The 14,546-nt window shown below is 35.9% G+C and overlaps 1 protein-coding gene across 8 annotated transcripts in view; it reads left to right on the top strand.

The window, feature by feature from the left end:
* Positions 1–14,546, top strand: part of DCDC1 (doublecortin domain containing 1) — a 475,155-nt gene that overhangs the window by 381,083 nt on the left and 79,526 nt on the right. For all 8 annotated transcript variants that reach the window (XM_045039088.1, XM_045039084.1, XM_019812218.3 and 5 more), the window contains one exon: positions 2,408–2,531. In XM_045039088.1, the coding sequence (XP_044895023.1) occupies positions 2,408–2,531 (124 nt within the window). The remainder of the gene's footprint in view (positions 1–2,407; positions 2,532–14,546) is intronic.

Genomic DNA, 14,546 nt, shown 5'->3' with positions numbered 1-14,546 from the left:
GTCTACTTAGATATTTAAAAGATGTTGAATGATTACCAGAACAGAGGGGGAAAGAGCAAAAGCAATGCAGGATGGTAAAATCTTTAATAAATGAGCAGGAAGGGTACAGAGGAACTGATATGAATGCAATAAGGAAGGATAATAGGTGCTCTGGTCTACTGGAATGTGCTTCAAAGCAAAGACCTTTGGAGGAGGATGCAGGAACAATAGTCTGGAAGTGGTGACGAGGAGCAAGAAAGAGAGCTTCCACACACACCTCCAGATAATTTAGTTTTCCTTTAGCATAAGAATCAAAATTTGTTTTTTATTTTTATTTTAAAGTTTATTTATTTTGAGAGAGAGAGAGAGAGCACAAGCAGGGAAGGGGCAGAGAGAGAGAGGGAGAGAGAGAACGGTTCTCAGGAATTGTGATATCATGACCTGAGTCAGAGCCAAGAGTCAGATGCTTATCTAACTGAGCCACCCTGGCTCCCCTAGAGAGATTTTCAATAGAAGCACATCTTTAGGAGATTGCCAGGTATTCAGAAAAATAAAAATCGATGTGAACTAATTATGTGTTCCTGTCATTTTCACCAGCAACAGCAGGAGTTTACTACCTTCCGATGTTACTCATTTTCCTATAGTTCAAATATGTTGTCTAAAAGAATGAGCTTTCCGTTTCCCCTTAGACTTCATTTCAAGTGGTTGGGTATTTATTGTATGTAGCTAACATTCTGGGGGCATCAAACTAAAACATATGATTTCACTGAGAAATATAACACAGGGGTTATATGCCCTGGCTTCTAAGAGCCTTCAACTTGGTTCCACCTGGTTCCATGTTGGTAAGGAACAGGTCTTTCCTGTCACCCCACCCCTCACCATCAGGCCCCAAGAATTTCCATCAATCTTATGGGAAATCTGGGCCCTTGAACATAAGATTGAGTACTGCAGTTGGTTCTGATGGGGACGGGCTATTTCAGAAAACTTTTAAGCTCAGATGACCATCACATGTGCTCAAAAAGTGTAGGTGATGGGCTGCTTCTTGTATTCTCATTCATTAATCAGTGATTTGTTATTTTAATAAATGTCCATCATTTTATTTCTAGACTCTGTATGACTTAGCTATAGTGATTATTCTCTTGCCATAGTGTTAAATTTTATTGGCTAATATTGATTTAGAAATTTTACCTCTTTAAGTAAAATTGCTGTATTACTTCTTAATTACCAGTGGTGGACTTTATTATGAAGCTTATCTCTCCTTCGTGGAATAAATGAACTAGTTTTCTCTATCTTTATGATTTAAAATATTTTATATAGCATGAAAATGATCTGTTCCATGACCTGTGGAGTTATGCAAGCAAGAGCATGCTCTGTATTTTCTGTTTCAAGTCTAGGAGTTTTTTTTTTAATTTTATTTATTTCATCAGAATTTTTGCGTTTATTAAACTACACATGCATAATATATTCTTTAAGCCCTTTCTATGCTAAATATTTAGCTCAGTTTTCCTGTTTGGATTGTAATATATTAATCTAGTTTTATTTGCAAGAGATTTGCTATTTTACTTTTATTTCAAAAACTTTTTTTTGAATCATTCTACTGATGTTCTGTTTTTTAATTTATTTATTTATATTTAAATATTATTTCCTTTCATGTATTTTCCGTGGGACAATTTTATATATACATTAAAATAATTGACTTGAATATTTATTAGTTCTTCTCAATTTTGCTTTTAATAAAAAAGCACCTAACATCATAAGTTAACTTTGATCTCATGACCCACTATGAAATCACGACCTGAGTGGAAATCAAGACTCAGACACTTAACCAACTGAGCCATCTAGGTGCCTCTAAAATTTTTACATTGTTAGTACATGGCAAATATTACAAATGTTCCAAGAATTGTTGAGAAAGAGGTATTTTCTGTTGGTAGGCTACAATGTATATAAACAAATGGTCATACTTAACATTTATTGCTTTTATCAGTCAGATATTTCATGTCCTTATGTGTTACTCTAGAAAAACTTTCCTGGTGGTTTATAATCTGTTGGTCTTGTAATGATGTCTCTCACAATAATTGTGTTTATGTCAGTTTCTCTTTGAATGTCTCTACAAAGCTTTGCTTGATTTTTTCTGTCAGTATTATTTTGTTATGTATGTCATTGCTATTATAAAATGGTTATTTACTTTGACTTTTCTTCAAATTCCACTGTCAGTTATAACACTGCCAATGTTTCCTTATTTAAAAAAAAATTATTCTTTCATTTTAAAATGGCTTTTTTGTATGTCTCTTGTACACAGCAAATGATCAGATTTGGGTTGTTAATTCAAACTGAACTTTGCCTAGTACATAGTAAGAAGTACTCAATAAATATTTTAAAATCATATTTAATCTTACTAAATTCCTTTTTGTCTCTTATTTTGTTTTAGGTGGGCCATAAAACACGAAGGGACTAATAAACCGGGCCAGTGGAAACATTCCAGAGTTGAAAATCCTCTCTGGAACAAGCTTACCTACATGTGGCCAGTTCTTCCCAGTGGCCAACTTAATAAGGTTTGTATTTAGTGTAAGACGTGGTTGTTAAGATTTACTTCTAGTCCCAACATGTGGTCAATTTTTCTGAAAATTTCCATGAAACTTGAATTACAGTTGTTAGGTGCAAGAGATCAATTAATTCTGTTGTTCTACCAATTCATTAGAAAGATGTGTCTGAGTCTTTCCTTATTGAAATGAATTTAGTTCATCTTGTACTCTGTCAAGTTTTTCTTTATGTATTGTGAAATTTGGCTCTTAGAAACACACATATTTGGAAATATTATTTCTCTCTCATGAATTGAAACTTTTATCATTCAGTAAAGATTCTCCCTAGCTCTAGTAAAAATCTCAATTATGCAATATTAATAGAAATTTCCCAGCTAATTATTATTTTTTTTATTTTTTACTTGCTTAATATATCTTCTTTCATTTCTTTTACTTTCTATATTTGTATATCCTGTTTTAGGAAGTTCCTTGGTATACAGTTAATATGAAAACAATTATCTGACAATCTTTAAACTAAAGGATTTGGTCTGTTCTATTTTTTGTCACAACAGATATTTTTGGATTATTATTTGCTTTCTATATGTCCTGGTTTTCTTATGTTTCATTTTTTCTCCATTTTTATGTTCTTTTAGATTGACTTTTTTTTCTTATTACATTTCCCCCTAGTAGAATTTGGAAATTATACACTCCATTTCCATTCTTTTGTGTTATTACTCTGAATGTTTAAGCTTGCATATGTAAGTGATCAAAATCTAAAGTAAACAAATATATTTACTCTTCTCCCAAACAATTGAGAACATTAGAATACCTTAACTTCAGTCACACAATTTGTAACATATGCTATTATTGCCATGAAATTTATCTTAAAAAAATTTTTTTAGGGGAGCCTGGGTGGCTCAGTCGGTTGAGCGTCCAACTTTGGCTCAGGTCATGATCTACAGTCTGTGAGTTCGAGCCCCGCATTGGACTCTGTGCTGACAGCTCAGAGCCTGGAGCCTGCTTTGGATTCTGTGTCTCCTTCTCTCTCTTCCCTTCCCCTATTCTGTGTCTCCTCTCTCTTCCCTTCCCCTACTCATGCTCTGTCTCTCTCTCTGTCAAAAATAAACATTAAAAAATTTTTTTTTAATTTTTTTTAACATTTATTCATTTTTGAGAGACAGAGCATGAGGGGAGGGGCAGAGAGAGAGGGAGACACAGAATCCAAAGCAGTCTCCAGGCTCTGAGCTGTCAGCACAACTCTGAGAGCTCAGAGTGCTGACAGTTGAGAGCCCGATGCAGGGCTCAAACCCATGAGCCCTGAGATCATGGCCTGAGCTGAAGTTGGATGCTTAACTGACTGAGCCACCCAGGCTTCCCTGAAATTTATCTTTTTAAAAATTTCCCCAAAATTTTAAATTCTTATATGTAGCAAATATTTATTTAGATTTAGCCCCATTCCTTCCCCCTCTTTATTGTTATAATTCCTTCTTCTATCTCAGTCCTTCCACCTGTGATTACTTTTCTTCTATCTAGCATACCCTTCTTTAAGTTATTGGTAACAAACTCTTTTCGTTTTTACTTATCTGAAAATGTCTTTCTTTTGCCCTCCTTTATATAAGGTATTTTCACTTAGTGAATGGAAGATGTCATCACTGACTTCTACCTTCCATTGTTGTTATTGAGCATCCATCTATCTTTCTAAATGTTAATCCCTTGAAGGTAATCTTTTCTCTGGCTACTTTTAGTGTCTTTCCTTTTCTTTGATATTTTTCAGCTTCACCACAAAATGTCTAAGGGAGGATTGCTTTTTATTTTTCCTGCTTGGGGTTCTTGAATCTATGGATTGGTACCATGCACCATTCCTGGAAATTTATCACCCATTGTCAAATAGTCTCTGTCCTATATCCCTTCATTCCATTCTTTACAGAAAACCCTGATTAGGTGTGAGCTAGAGCTTCTGATTTTGACCTCCATGCCTCCTAATCTCTCTTTTGTATTTCTCATGTCTTTGTCTCTTTATGGTACATTTTTGTATTGTGTTTTTAGGCATTTTTCTTTCAGATAATTAATTTTCTCTTTATCTTTATCTCATGTATTTTAAACTACAAGTGAGGGTCAACCTGTGTGGTATGAATTCTCAGTGAAGATTATTTTTCTCTTCTACACAGAGAAAATGTTTGAAATAATCTATTTTACTTGCAGCCACCTGGAGGGTATCATTTCTGGTTTGCCTTTTCAATGATATTTAACTTATCGTGACTCTTGTTTTATGAGGGGAGAGAGTTTTCTGTTAGACTTCCCACTTTGGGTAGGCCTTGATATTTGTCTGTTGTGTCCTTCCCCTGCAAGACAATGGAAGGAGAAACTCAAATTCATTGGGGTGTGTCAAATTTCCTAAAAATAAAATCCAGTTTCAGCATTTTGTTTACCTCTCTGGGTCCCTAGTATATTTTGCTTTATCCTCATGTCATTGATACATTCTAAAGATTTTTAGAACTATATTCTCCTGAATTTTTTAGTTGTTTTGTCATGCTTTCTGATTTCAATCAAGTTTTCTCTTTCCCTTAAGTCACAGTTGCCTATGCCTCCTCACTGATTAAATGAGTCTCAGCACTTTAGGAAAAAGACAGATGGAGTCTGAAGCCAAGAAGTCATTTACTTAGGCCCCAAAGATATTCTTATATTTAGACGTTCTTATATTTAGTAGTGAAGCAGCAGTCTAGATATGAGTTTTGTTAAGTGGGAAAGAAGTTCTTCCAAATACCAGAGGCTGTGGGTTGGGCAGCCTGAGTCAGTGACTAGGTAAACTATGTGTCTAAGACTCGTGTTTGCAGCACTAGTGAGAGCCAACATGGAGCCAAGGGCAGAGAGGTGGCACAAAGAGACCAATGGGACCAGAATAAGCCAAGGAAAAAAACTGCGAATTATACCAACTCACCAATTCTAGATTTTTCTCCAGAGGTTCAGGAAAAACAGAGGCTAAAACCCAGAGAGGAGACAGGATAACATACCCCTCAACTGATGGTGTTCAGATGCCAGCAGGTTGTCCAGTGGCCAAAGAGCACAAGAGGCCAATACACAGACGCCTCTGAGGATCAAGGCTGCGTACTCACCTGTAGACCATGGACCCCTATCCCAATGGTATACAGTTTATAGAATTTTCATCTACCTGAAACCACACTGAGGAAGGGGAAGGGAAGGGTATATCTCTGAAAGGAAACAACAGTTCTGGTAAAAATTTGAAACTTTAGTTTGGTTGAATATGTGAAAGGACACAGCTAAAAACAAAAACCAAAAAAGCTGTTTTAAACTGGCAGAAATTGGAACACCTCTAATTGGAATATCAAGCTTCCTACCACCCAGTGGGGTGGGAGGTGAACAGAGATGCCTCACAAGGAAGTGTTCTTTTGTAGGAAAAGAGAGAAAATTATAATAATTTCAAATTTCACAGCTATTGTGCCTACATCTTTAACTTCAGTATATAAGCAAAATAATTCAGTTAATTAATTAATTTATTTAAGTGATGCATGGTAATTATATTAGGAAACCTAAGTTAACCCTGTTCCTTTAAAATTTACCATTAAAAAATGCATTTTTGTGAATGGTCTGAGATTTGACAGCTACATGGTCTTAGGAATAAAAATGGACTACTGAAAAGTTCTCTAGCCATTCAAATAGAATAATAGCATTTGGGTGGAGAGATAAGACTGTACCCCAACAAAACTCTGGTCCTCACTGATAAACCAAAAGGAAAGGACTAAGGCATTAAATTAGCTAAAATAAGACAAATTGACCGTGTATTTCAAAATGACTCAGCCTAAGAGTACTCTTAGTTCTTGCAATGTTTGAGAAAGAGATGAAAACACTTACCAGGCAGGGAACTTTAAAAGTTCTTACTCAAATTAAATATAATCTGTTTTATATGGAGGAGTTCGAACTCACAAACTCATGAACTGTGAGATCATGACCTCAGCTGAAGTCAGACACTTAACCGACTGAGCCACCCATGCACCTCAGGATATCAGTACTCTTAAGATATGTTAAAACCTTATAAAATTATAAAGTTAATGAATTCTTTTTGTTTATTCTGTGACTAAATTCACTGGAATAATTTATCGGAACTCAAGCTATTTTCTTATCCCTTGGGAAAAAAGTTGTAAATTGAGAAGTTGTATTTTTAAACACTTAAAGGTAAGGAGCAATGGATTTTCATATTCAAGGATGAAATTGTTGGAAAAGTGAGATTAAAGAGACTTAAGATTTTGGAATGGGCCGGGGCGCCTGGGTGGCGCAGTCGGTTAAGCGTCCGACTTCAGCCAGGTCACGATCTCACGGTCTGTGAGTTCGAGCCTCGCGTCGGGCTCTGGGCTGATGGCTCAGAGCCTGGAGCCTGTTTCCGATTCTGTGTCTCCCTCTCTCTCTGCCCTTCCCCCGTTCATGCTCTGTCTCTCTCTGTCCCAAAAATAAATAAACGTTGAAAAAAAAAATTAAAAAAAAAAGATTTTGGAATGGGCCACTGGATAGTGATTTTTAGATTCCCAAATTATTAAAATGTAACTATTAGAAGAGCCCATTTTAAACAAAATAGTGAAAAGTAAACATTTTATTAATTTGTTAAGACATTAAAAAGGGGAAGTGTAAGAAGGCCCAAGCCAGGGAATTGAAGAATCCATTAGTTTATTATTAATAACACATAGATGAAGGAAGACCAGTATGATTAAGAAATTTAGATAACTAGTTAAGAGTTGGACTTTCCAAAGAAGCACAGCCTCTCTCTTGTCATGAGAGAGAGGTGAAAGAGAAAAAGCAGAATTATCAGCATAAGTGAGCACCGAGACCCATCTCCTGACAATGCAGCAACAGCATGGAATATTGTGAACACAGAGAAGACCAATAAAGAAATGAATGGGAACATAAGAATTCCAACGGAGAAAATGTTGGGGAGGAAATAGCTCTCCATGCTTATTAGTTAATTATACATGTTTTGTTGTCCTTCAAGATAATATTACGTTTCTTTGGGTTGTGTTCCATGGTGTCCCATAGAGAAGACCCTTGGGCTTACTTCATTTAACTGAAAAGCAAAGGAAGCTGTCTGAAGTCAGCAATTGGTTGGTACTGTGGGGCTACAGTTGCTGTCTGTAGCAATTTAGGAGCTTAGGAACTTTTTTAAACTTTTAGTTTAATTCCAGTTAGTTAACATACAGTGTAATATTAGTGTCAGGTGTACAACATAGTGATTCAGCAATTTCACACATCACCCTGTGTGCATCATGACAAGTGCACTCCTTAATCCCCATCACCTATTACCACCCCCCCCACCACCCCTTTGCTGACCGTCCGTTTGTTTTCTATCAATAAGAGTCTGTCCCTTTTTTTTTTAACTTTTTTTTAACGTTTATTTATTTTTGAGACAGAGAGAGACAGAGCACGAACGGGGGAGGGGCAGAGAGAGAGGGAAACACAGAATCGGAAGCAGGCTCCAGGCTCTGAGCCATCAGCTCAGTTCAAGCTTGGGGCTTGAACTCACGGACCGCGAGATCGCGACCTGAGCTGAAGTCGGATGCTTAACAGACTTAGCCACTCAGGCGCCCCAAGAGTCTGTCTCTTGATTTCTCTCTCTCTCTCTCATTTGTTTTGTTTCTTAAATTCCACATATGAATGAATTCATATGGTATTTGTCTTTCTCTGACTGACTTATTTAGCTTAGCATTATACTCTCTAGCTCCACCCATGTGGTTGCAAATGGCAAGATTTCATTATTTTTTATGGGTGAATAATATTCCATTATATATATATATATATATATATATGTGTGTGTGTGTATACATATATATACATATATGTATATATATATATATATATATATGTATATATATGTATACACACACACACACACATACACACACACACACCACATCTTTGCTTCCCAACATCTTTTTTATCCACTCATCAATCGATGGATACTTGGCCTGCTTCCATATCTTGGCTATTTTAAATAATGCTGCTATAAACATAAGGGTGCATGTATCCCTTGGAACTGATGGGTTTTTTTTTGTTTTGTTTTCTGTTTTTTGTATTCTTTGGGTAAATACCCAGTACTGTGATTGCAGGATTGTAGGGTAGTTCAATTTTCAACTTTCTGAGGAATCTCCATCCTGTTTCCCAGGGTGACTGCACCAGTTTGTATTCCTACCAACAGTGCAAGAGGATTCTTTCTCTCTCCACATCCTTGCCAACACCCGTTGTTTCCTGTGTTGTTGATTTTAGCTGTTTTGACAGGCATAAGGGGATGTCTCACTGTAGTTTTGATTTGCATTTCCCTAATGATAAGTGATGATGATCATCTTTTCACGTGTCTGTTGGCCATCTGTACATCTTCTTTGGAGAAATGTCTGTTTATGTCTTCTGCCGACTTTTGAATTGGATTATTTGGTTTTTAGGGTGTTAAGTTTTAGAAGTTCTTTATATAGTTTGGATACTAACCCTTTATTGATATGTCATTTACAAATATCTTCTCCCATTCCATAGGTTGCCTTTCAGTTTTGTTGATTTTTTTTTCACTGTGCAGAAGCTTTTTATTTGATGTAGTCCTAATAATTTATTTTTGCTTTTGTTTCTCTTGCCTCAGGAGACATTTTGAGAAAAAAATTGCTATAGCCAATGTCAGAGAAGTTACTGCCTGTGTTCTCTTCGAGGGTTTCTATGGTTTCAGGTCTCACATTTATGCCTTTAATCCATTTTGACTTCATTTTTAGGTATGGTATAAGAAAGTGGTCCAGTTTCATTCTTTTGCATGTTGCGTGCAGGTTTTTCAACACCATGTGTTAAAGAGACAGTTGTTGTCCCTTTGGATACTTTTTCCTGCTTTGTTGAGGATTAATTGACCATATAATTGAGGGTTTATTTCTGGGTTTTCTATTCTATTCTATTGATCTATGTGTCTATCTTTGTGCCAGTACCATACTCTTTTGATCACTACAGCTTTGTAACCTAACTTGAAGCTTGGAATTGTATACCTCCAGCTTTGCTTTTCTTTTTAAAGATTGCTTTGGCTATTTGGGATATTTTGTGGTTCCATACAAATTTTAGGAATATTTTTTTCTAGTTCTGTGAAAAATGCTCTTGGTATTTTGATAGGGATTGCATTACATGTGCAGATTGCTTTAGGTAGTATAGACATTTTAGCAATATTTGTTCTTCCAATCCATGAGCATGGGATGTCTTTCCATTTCTCTGTGTCCTATTCAATTTCTTTCATTACTGTTTTATAGATTTCAGAGTACAGGTCTTTCACCCATTTGGTTAGGTTTATTCCTAGGTATCTTATTATTTTGGTGCAATTGTAAATAGAATCATTTTTTTAAAATTTCTTTCTCTGCTGCTTCATTATTGGTGTATAGAAATACAACTGATTTCTGTACATTGATTTTGTACCCTCTGACTTTACTGAATTTGTTTATCAGTTCTAGCGGGTTTTTTTGGTGGAGTATTTCAGGTTCTCTGTCTATAGTATCATGTCACCTGCAAATAGTGGAAATTTTACTTCTTCCTTACTGATTTGGATGACTTTTATTTCTTTTTGTTGCCTAATTGCTGTGGCTAGGACTTCCAGTCAATGTGACAGTAATGAGAAGATTATTCTCCCTCATCTCTCCCATTTCATGATCATTTATGTCTAAAACTCGTGTAAATGTTGATTTTCTCTGAATTGCCTAAGATCTTTGTTGTAAAATAATTACAGGTAAGTTCTGAACTTCTTTCTTTTTTTTCACTTTTAGAGAGAGAGTGAGAGAGTGCTCACATGTGTACCTGCGCACACAAGCAAGGGAGGGGCAAAGGGAGGGAGAAAGAGAATTTTAAGCAGGCTCCACATCCAGAAGGGAGCCCAATGAGGGGCACAATCTCATGACCAGCCCTGAGATCATGACCTGAGCCAAAATCAAGAGTTGGACACTCAACCATCTGAGCTACTAGGTGCCCCAGTCCTGAATTTACTTCTTAAAGAAATTATGTAACTTCACTCTCACCATCCCTCACATTAAGTGAAATGTTTATATAATAGGAATGCCTCAAATGAAACTACACAATGAGTTTGTCATAACATATTTCTTTTCAGTAACTGTAGTAAGGGAGAACAGCCCCATATTCCTCCATTGATGATAGATACATATCTTTATATACACCTTATAGTCTGTCCTTTGCTTTTAAATTCCATGGAGGTAAAATGCCCTCAATGAAGGTCAGGAATACGGTAAAACTTTATTAATTCAAAGTTTGTTTGTTTAGAGGGGTGATGAGTTAGCCTCATTGTATTCCATCATTATAAACATATTTACTAAACAAAGTATTATATTACAATATAATGGAAAAAAGACTAAACTGAAAAGCACTCTACTCATGAGATTTTGAACATTTATTTACACTGTTTTTATCCTAATTAAATGCAATTCATTTTATTTATTCACTCATTTCGCAAATTAGAGCATTATCATAAGATACTGTTTCAGAATATTTAATTTTCACAACCTTCAGATTTTGTTTATAACATTTAAAGCACATTTTTGAACTATGTGTTTGTTCAATATATTTGCAAGATTCTAAATATTTTTCAAGAGAATATAAATTAGTAAATTTTCCTTATTATACTAGCTTTTAAAAACTGGTCTCTTTTCCATAAACTAAAGGCCATGCATTTTGGTCTGTATTATTCTCACATGCCAGCATGTCTCCCCAGCACACCTGGATCTTAGACACTGCTAGGATTCTAAGGCCACATCTGTAAGTGATTGTTTGAGCTTTCTGCCTGCCTATCATGACTTCTCCATCCTTTGGGTATTGGTACCCATATCCCCTTTAGGAAACTTCTTCCATTAATAGTTCATGCGGATTATGGTCTCATTGCTTGGGTTCCTCAGAAAGCAGAATCTGAGGCAAATGGCTTCTATGCTACTATCTCGTTAGGATGTGCGATCCCAGGGACAAGCAGGGAAGGAAGGAGAGCCAATAAGTGATGTGCTTTCAAGCTGTCTTTCAATAAGCCATTTAAACAGTGATTTTAGAAGAGTCTCTCCTGCAGGAGAAAAAAGAAAGAATTGATCCATTAACTTCCATCTCATTTGGGTCAAAGGTTTGCCCCAAGTTCACACAGAGAGAATGATGGCTCAAAAATTCAAATTCAGGAAGTCTGACTCCAGAGCCCAAGCTCTTAGCCACTTCACGAGATGCTCTTCTGAATGTTAGTGATAAGAACTAAGAAGAAAATAGAAGCAAGAATAGGGGATAGAGAATGTTGGTGGGGGGGGGGGGGAAGGTGAGGCAGGACAGGGTTTGGAAATTTCTGATTGCCTTGAGAAGCCTTTATTGAGGTGACACTTGAGTAAAGACCTGAAGAACAAACAGCTCCCTAGGGCAAGAACATGCCAAGAAATGCAAAGAGCCTGCAATGGTGTCTTTCAGGAACAATGAGGTAAATATGGCAGCAGTATTTGTGAGGGGGAGAGCAGTGGGAGATAAGGTCAGATGGGGTAGAGATCATGCAGAGCCTCGTAAGCTGTTTGAAAATCTTTGACTCTTACTGAGATGGGAGGGTGTGGAACAGAGTTAGAGGAGTGATGTGCTCTGACTTGAGTATAACAGGATCATTATAATAATGGAACAAAAGGGGGATCAGATGGAAGCAAGAATAAGCAGAAGAGTTTTGCAATTTGTAGGTAAGAGAAACTAGTGGACCAGCACTGTGGGAGTGGAGGTGTTTAAGAGTAGAACAGTCCTAGATATATTTTGAAAGTAGAAGCAGGTTTTGCTGATGGATTAAGTTAAAAAGAAATAAATAAATAATTACAAAAGGCCCAATATTGGGAAATTTAGATAGACATTTTAATTAACTCATGGGATAAAGAAGAAACCATGATGAAAAATTAAAAAAGAAATACTGTATTTAAGAACCAAAACAAAATGTGTGAGATGTAGCTGAAGTGTACTTGAAGGAAATGTACAACCTTAAATACTTAAATTGAAAAAGAAGAGAGGCTAAAAATTAATGAGATAAGCTTCCAATTTGAAAAGTCAGGAATATAATAGCAAAACAAACTCAAAGAATTAGAAGGAAAGACATAGAAAGTTATAAGAGCAGAAATTGATACGATACATACAAAACAAATCAACAAAGTCAAAAATTTGTTGCTTTGATATACCTGCCAAACTGATTAAGAACAAATAGTAAAGGTACATAATATTAGAAATAAAGGAAAGATACTGAGAGATTAAGGAGATAGTAAGAGGATAGTATAAGTAACTTTATGCTAATAAATATTATAACTTAGATAAATAGAATGGTCAACGTCCTGCACAGAAGTAACTTAGAATGGAGTCAAGAAGAAGCAAAAAGCCTGAATAATCCAATAATTGTGGAAGAAATAGAATCAATAGTTAAAATCTCCCCACCAAGAGAACACCAATACCAAGTAGATTTATTGGCAGATAAAAAAGAAGCAACACTGTCTAACTCATTTCATGAGGTTGGGATAAACTTAATACCAAAACTCGACAAAGTTAGTATAAGAAAACTACACATTAATTTCATTTATGAACATACATGCAAAAATCCTAACGTAAATACTAGCAAATTGAATTTAGTAATCTGTAAAAAAGATAAGACACTGTGACCAATTTAGATTGATCCACGAATGCAATATTAGTTTAAAATTTCAAAAAATTAGGGATGGCTGGGTGGCTCAGTCAGTTAAGCCTCTGACTTCAGTTCAGGTCATGATCTCCCAGTTTGTGAGTTCAAGCCCTGCGTTGGGCTCTGTGCTGACAGCATGTGAGCGTGGGGCCTGCTTCGGATTCTGTGTCTCTCTCTTCCCTTCCTCCACTCATGCTCTCTTTCTCTCTCAAAAATTAAATATTAAAGAAAAATTTTTTAAATTAATTAATGTAATTAACACAGAGCCGATGAAAGGATAAATAATCATAACAAACACATCTCAACAAATGCAGATAAAAAGATTTTTATATGACTCAATGGACATTCACAAAAAAAATCTTACCAAAATGGGATTGATAGGAAGTTATGCAGAGCATTAATATCCCACACAGACTTTTAGAAAACTAAGCAAGCTGATTCATAAATACGTATGAAATATTAAAGGGCCAAAAGAAGCCAATTTCCAAAGAATAATAAGGTGAGGGTAGTTGCCCTGTCAAATATCAAAACTTATCAAATATAAAGCTGTTGTAATCAAGGCAGTAGAGTCCTGTATAAGGATAGGGAAATCAACAATTGAAGAGAATAGAACACATAGAAATAGATGCACACTTAAATGGAATTGAGGTAGTTTACAGGATGGTCATTGCAGATTAATGGGGGATTAATTGCTGCCAGGACAATTATTTATGCAGATAGGGAAAAAAATGAAAGAATTTAGACCTTGCCTAACAACATCATCTCTGATCATCTGTCCCTCTGTTTACTCTTCTTCCACAAAAGTTTATTTTTGTGACTAGCCATACCATCCACCCAGTTGCTCAAACTACAAACCTGGGAGAAATCCTTGCCTCTTTTTACCACCCAAATAGCATGTTCTGTTAATCCTTAAGTCTCTTACCTACACTATGCCCTGTCTTTTTACCCATCCTTTACTGCACTAACTCCAACTGAAGCTTCAGATCTGCTACACTGCATTTTTAAGGTAGGTTCTCCTCCTGTGTGGTCCCATCACACCCAGTTCTCTGTTGCGGTTGTACACACACTATTGTAATTGCCAGTTTATTTCTAGGTAAGTTTTTGAGGCCATGCTGGAAATTCCTTGAGGAAGAGTATTCTGTCTTGTGCAGTTTTATTTCCAGTGCCTCCTACTGTGCCTGGAATATAGTAAACCATCAATCAATATTTAGAAAATGCATGAATTAATAAATAAATAAATGAATGAACGATACAAAGTAAGTGAGTTTGGCAACTGAAACATCTGAAATTTGTCTAAGTTCTTTTGTCCTCTCATTCTAGTTTTTGGAGAGCTCCTCAAATATATTCTTTTTGCCAAATAGATC

The sequence above is a fragment of the Felis catus genome, chromosome D1 (genome assembly GCF_018350175.1).
Source record: "Felis catus isolate Fca126 chromosome D1, F.catus_Fca126_mat1.0, whole genome shotgun sequence".
Taxonomy (NCBI): Eukaryota; Metazoa; Chordata; class Mammalia; order Carnivora; family Felidae; genus Felis; species Felis catus.
This window is presented reverse-complemented; position numbering and strand designations above follow the sequence as displayed.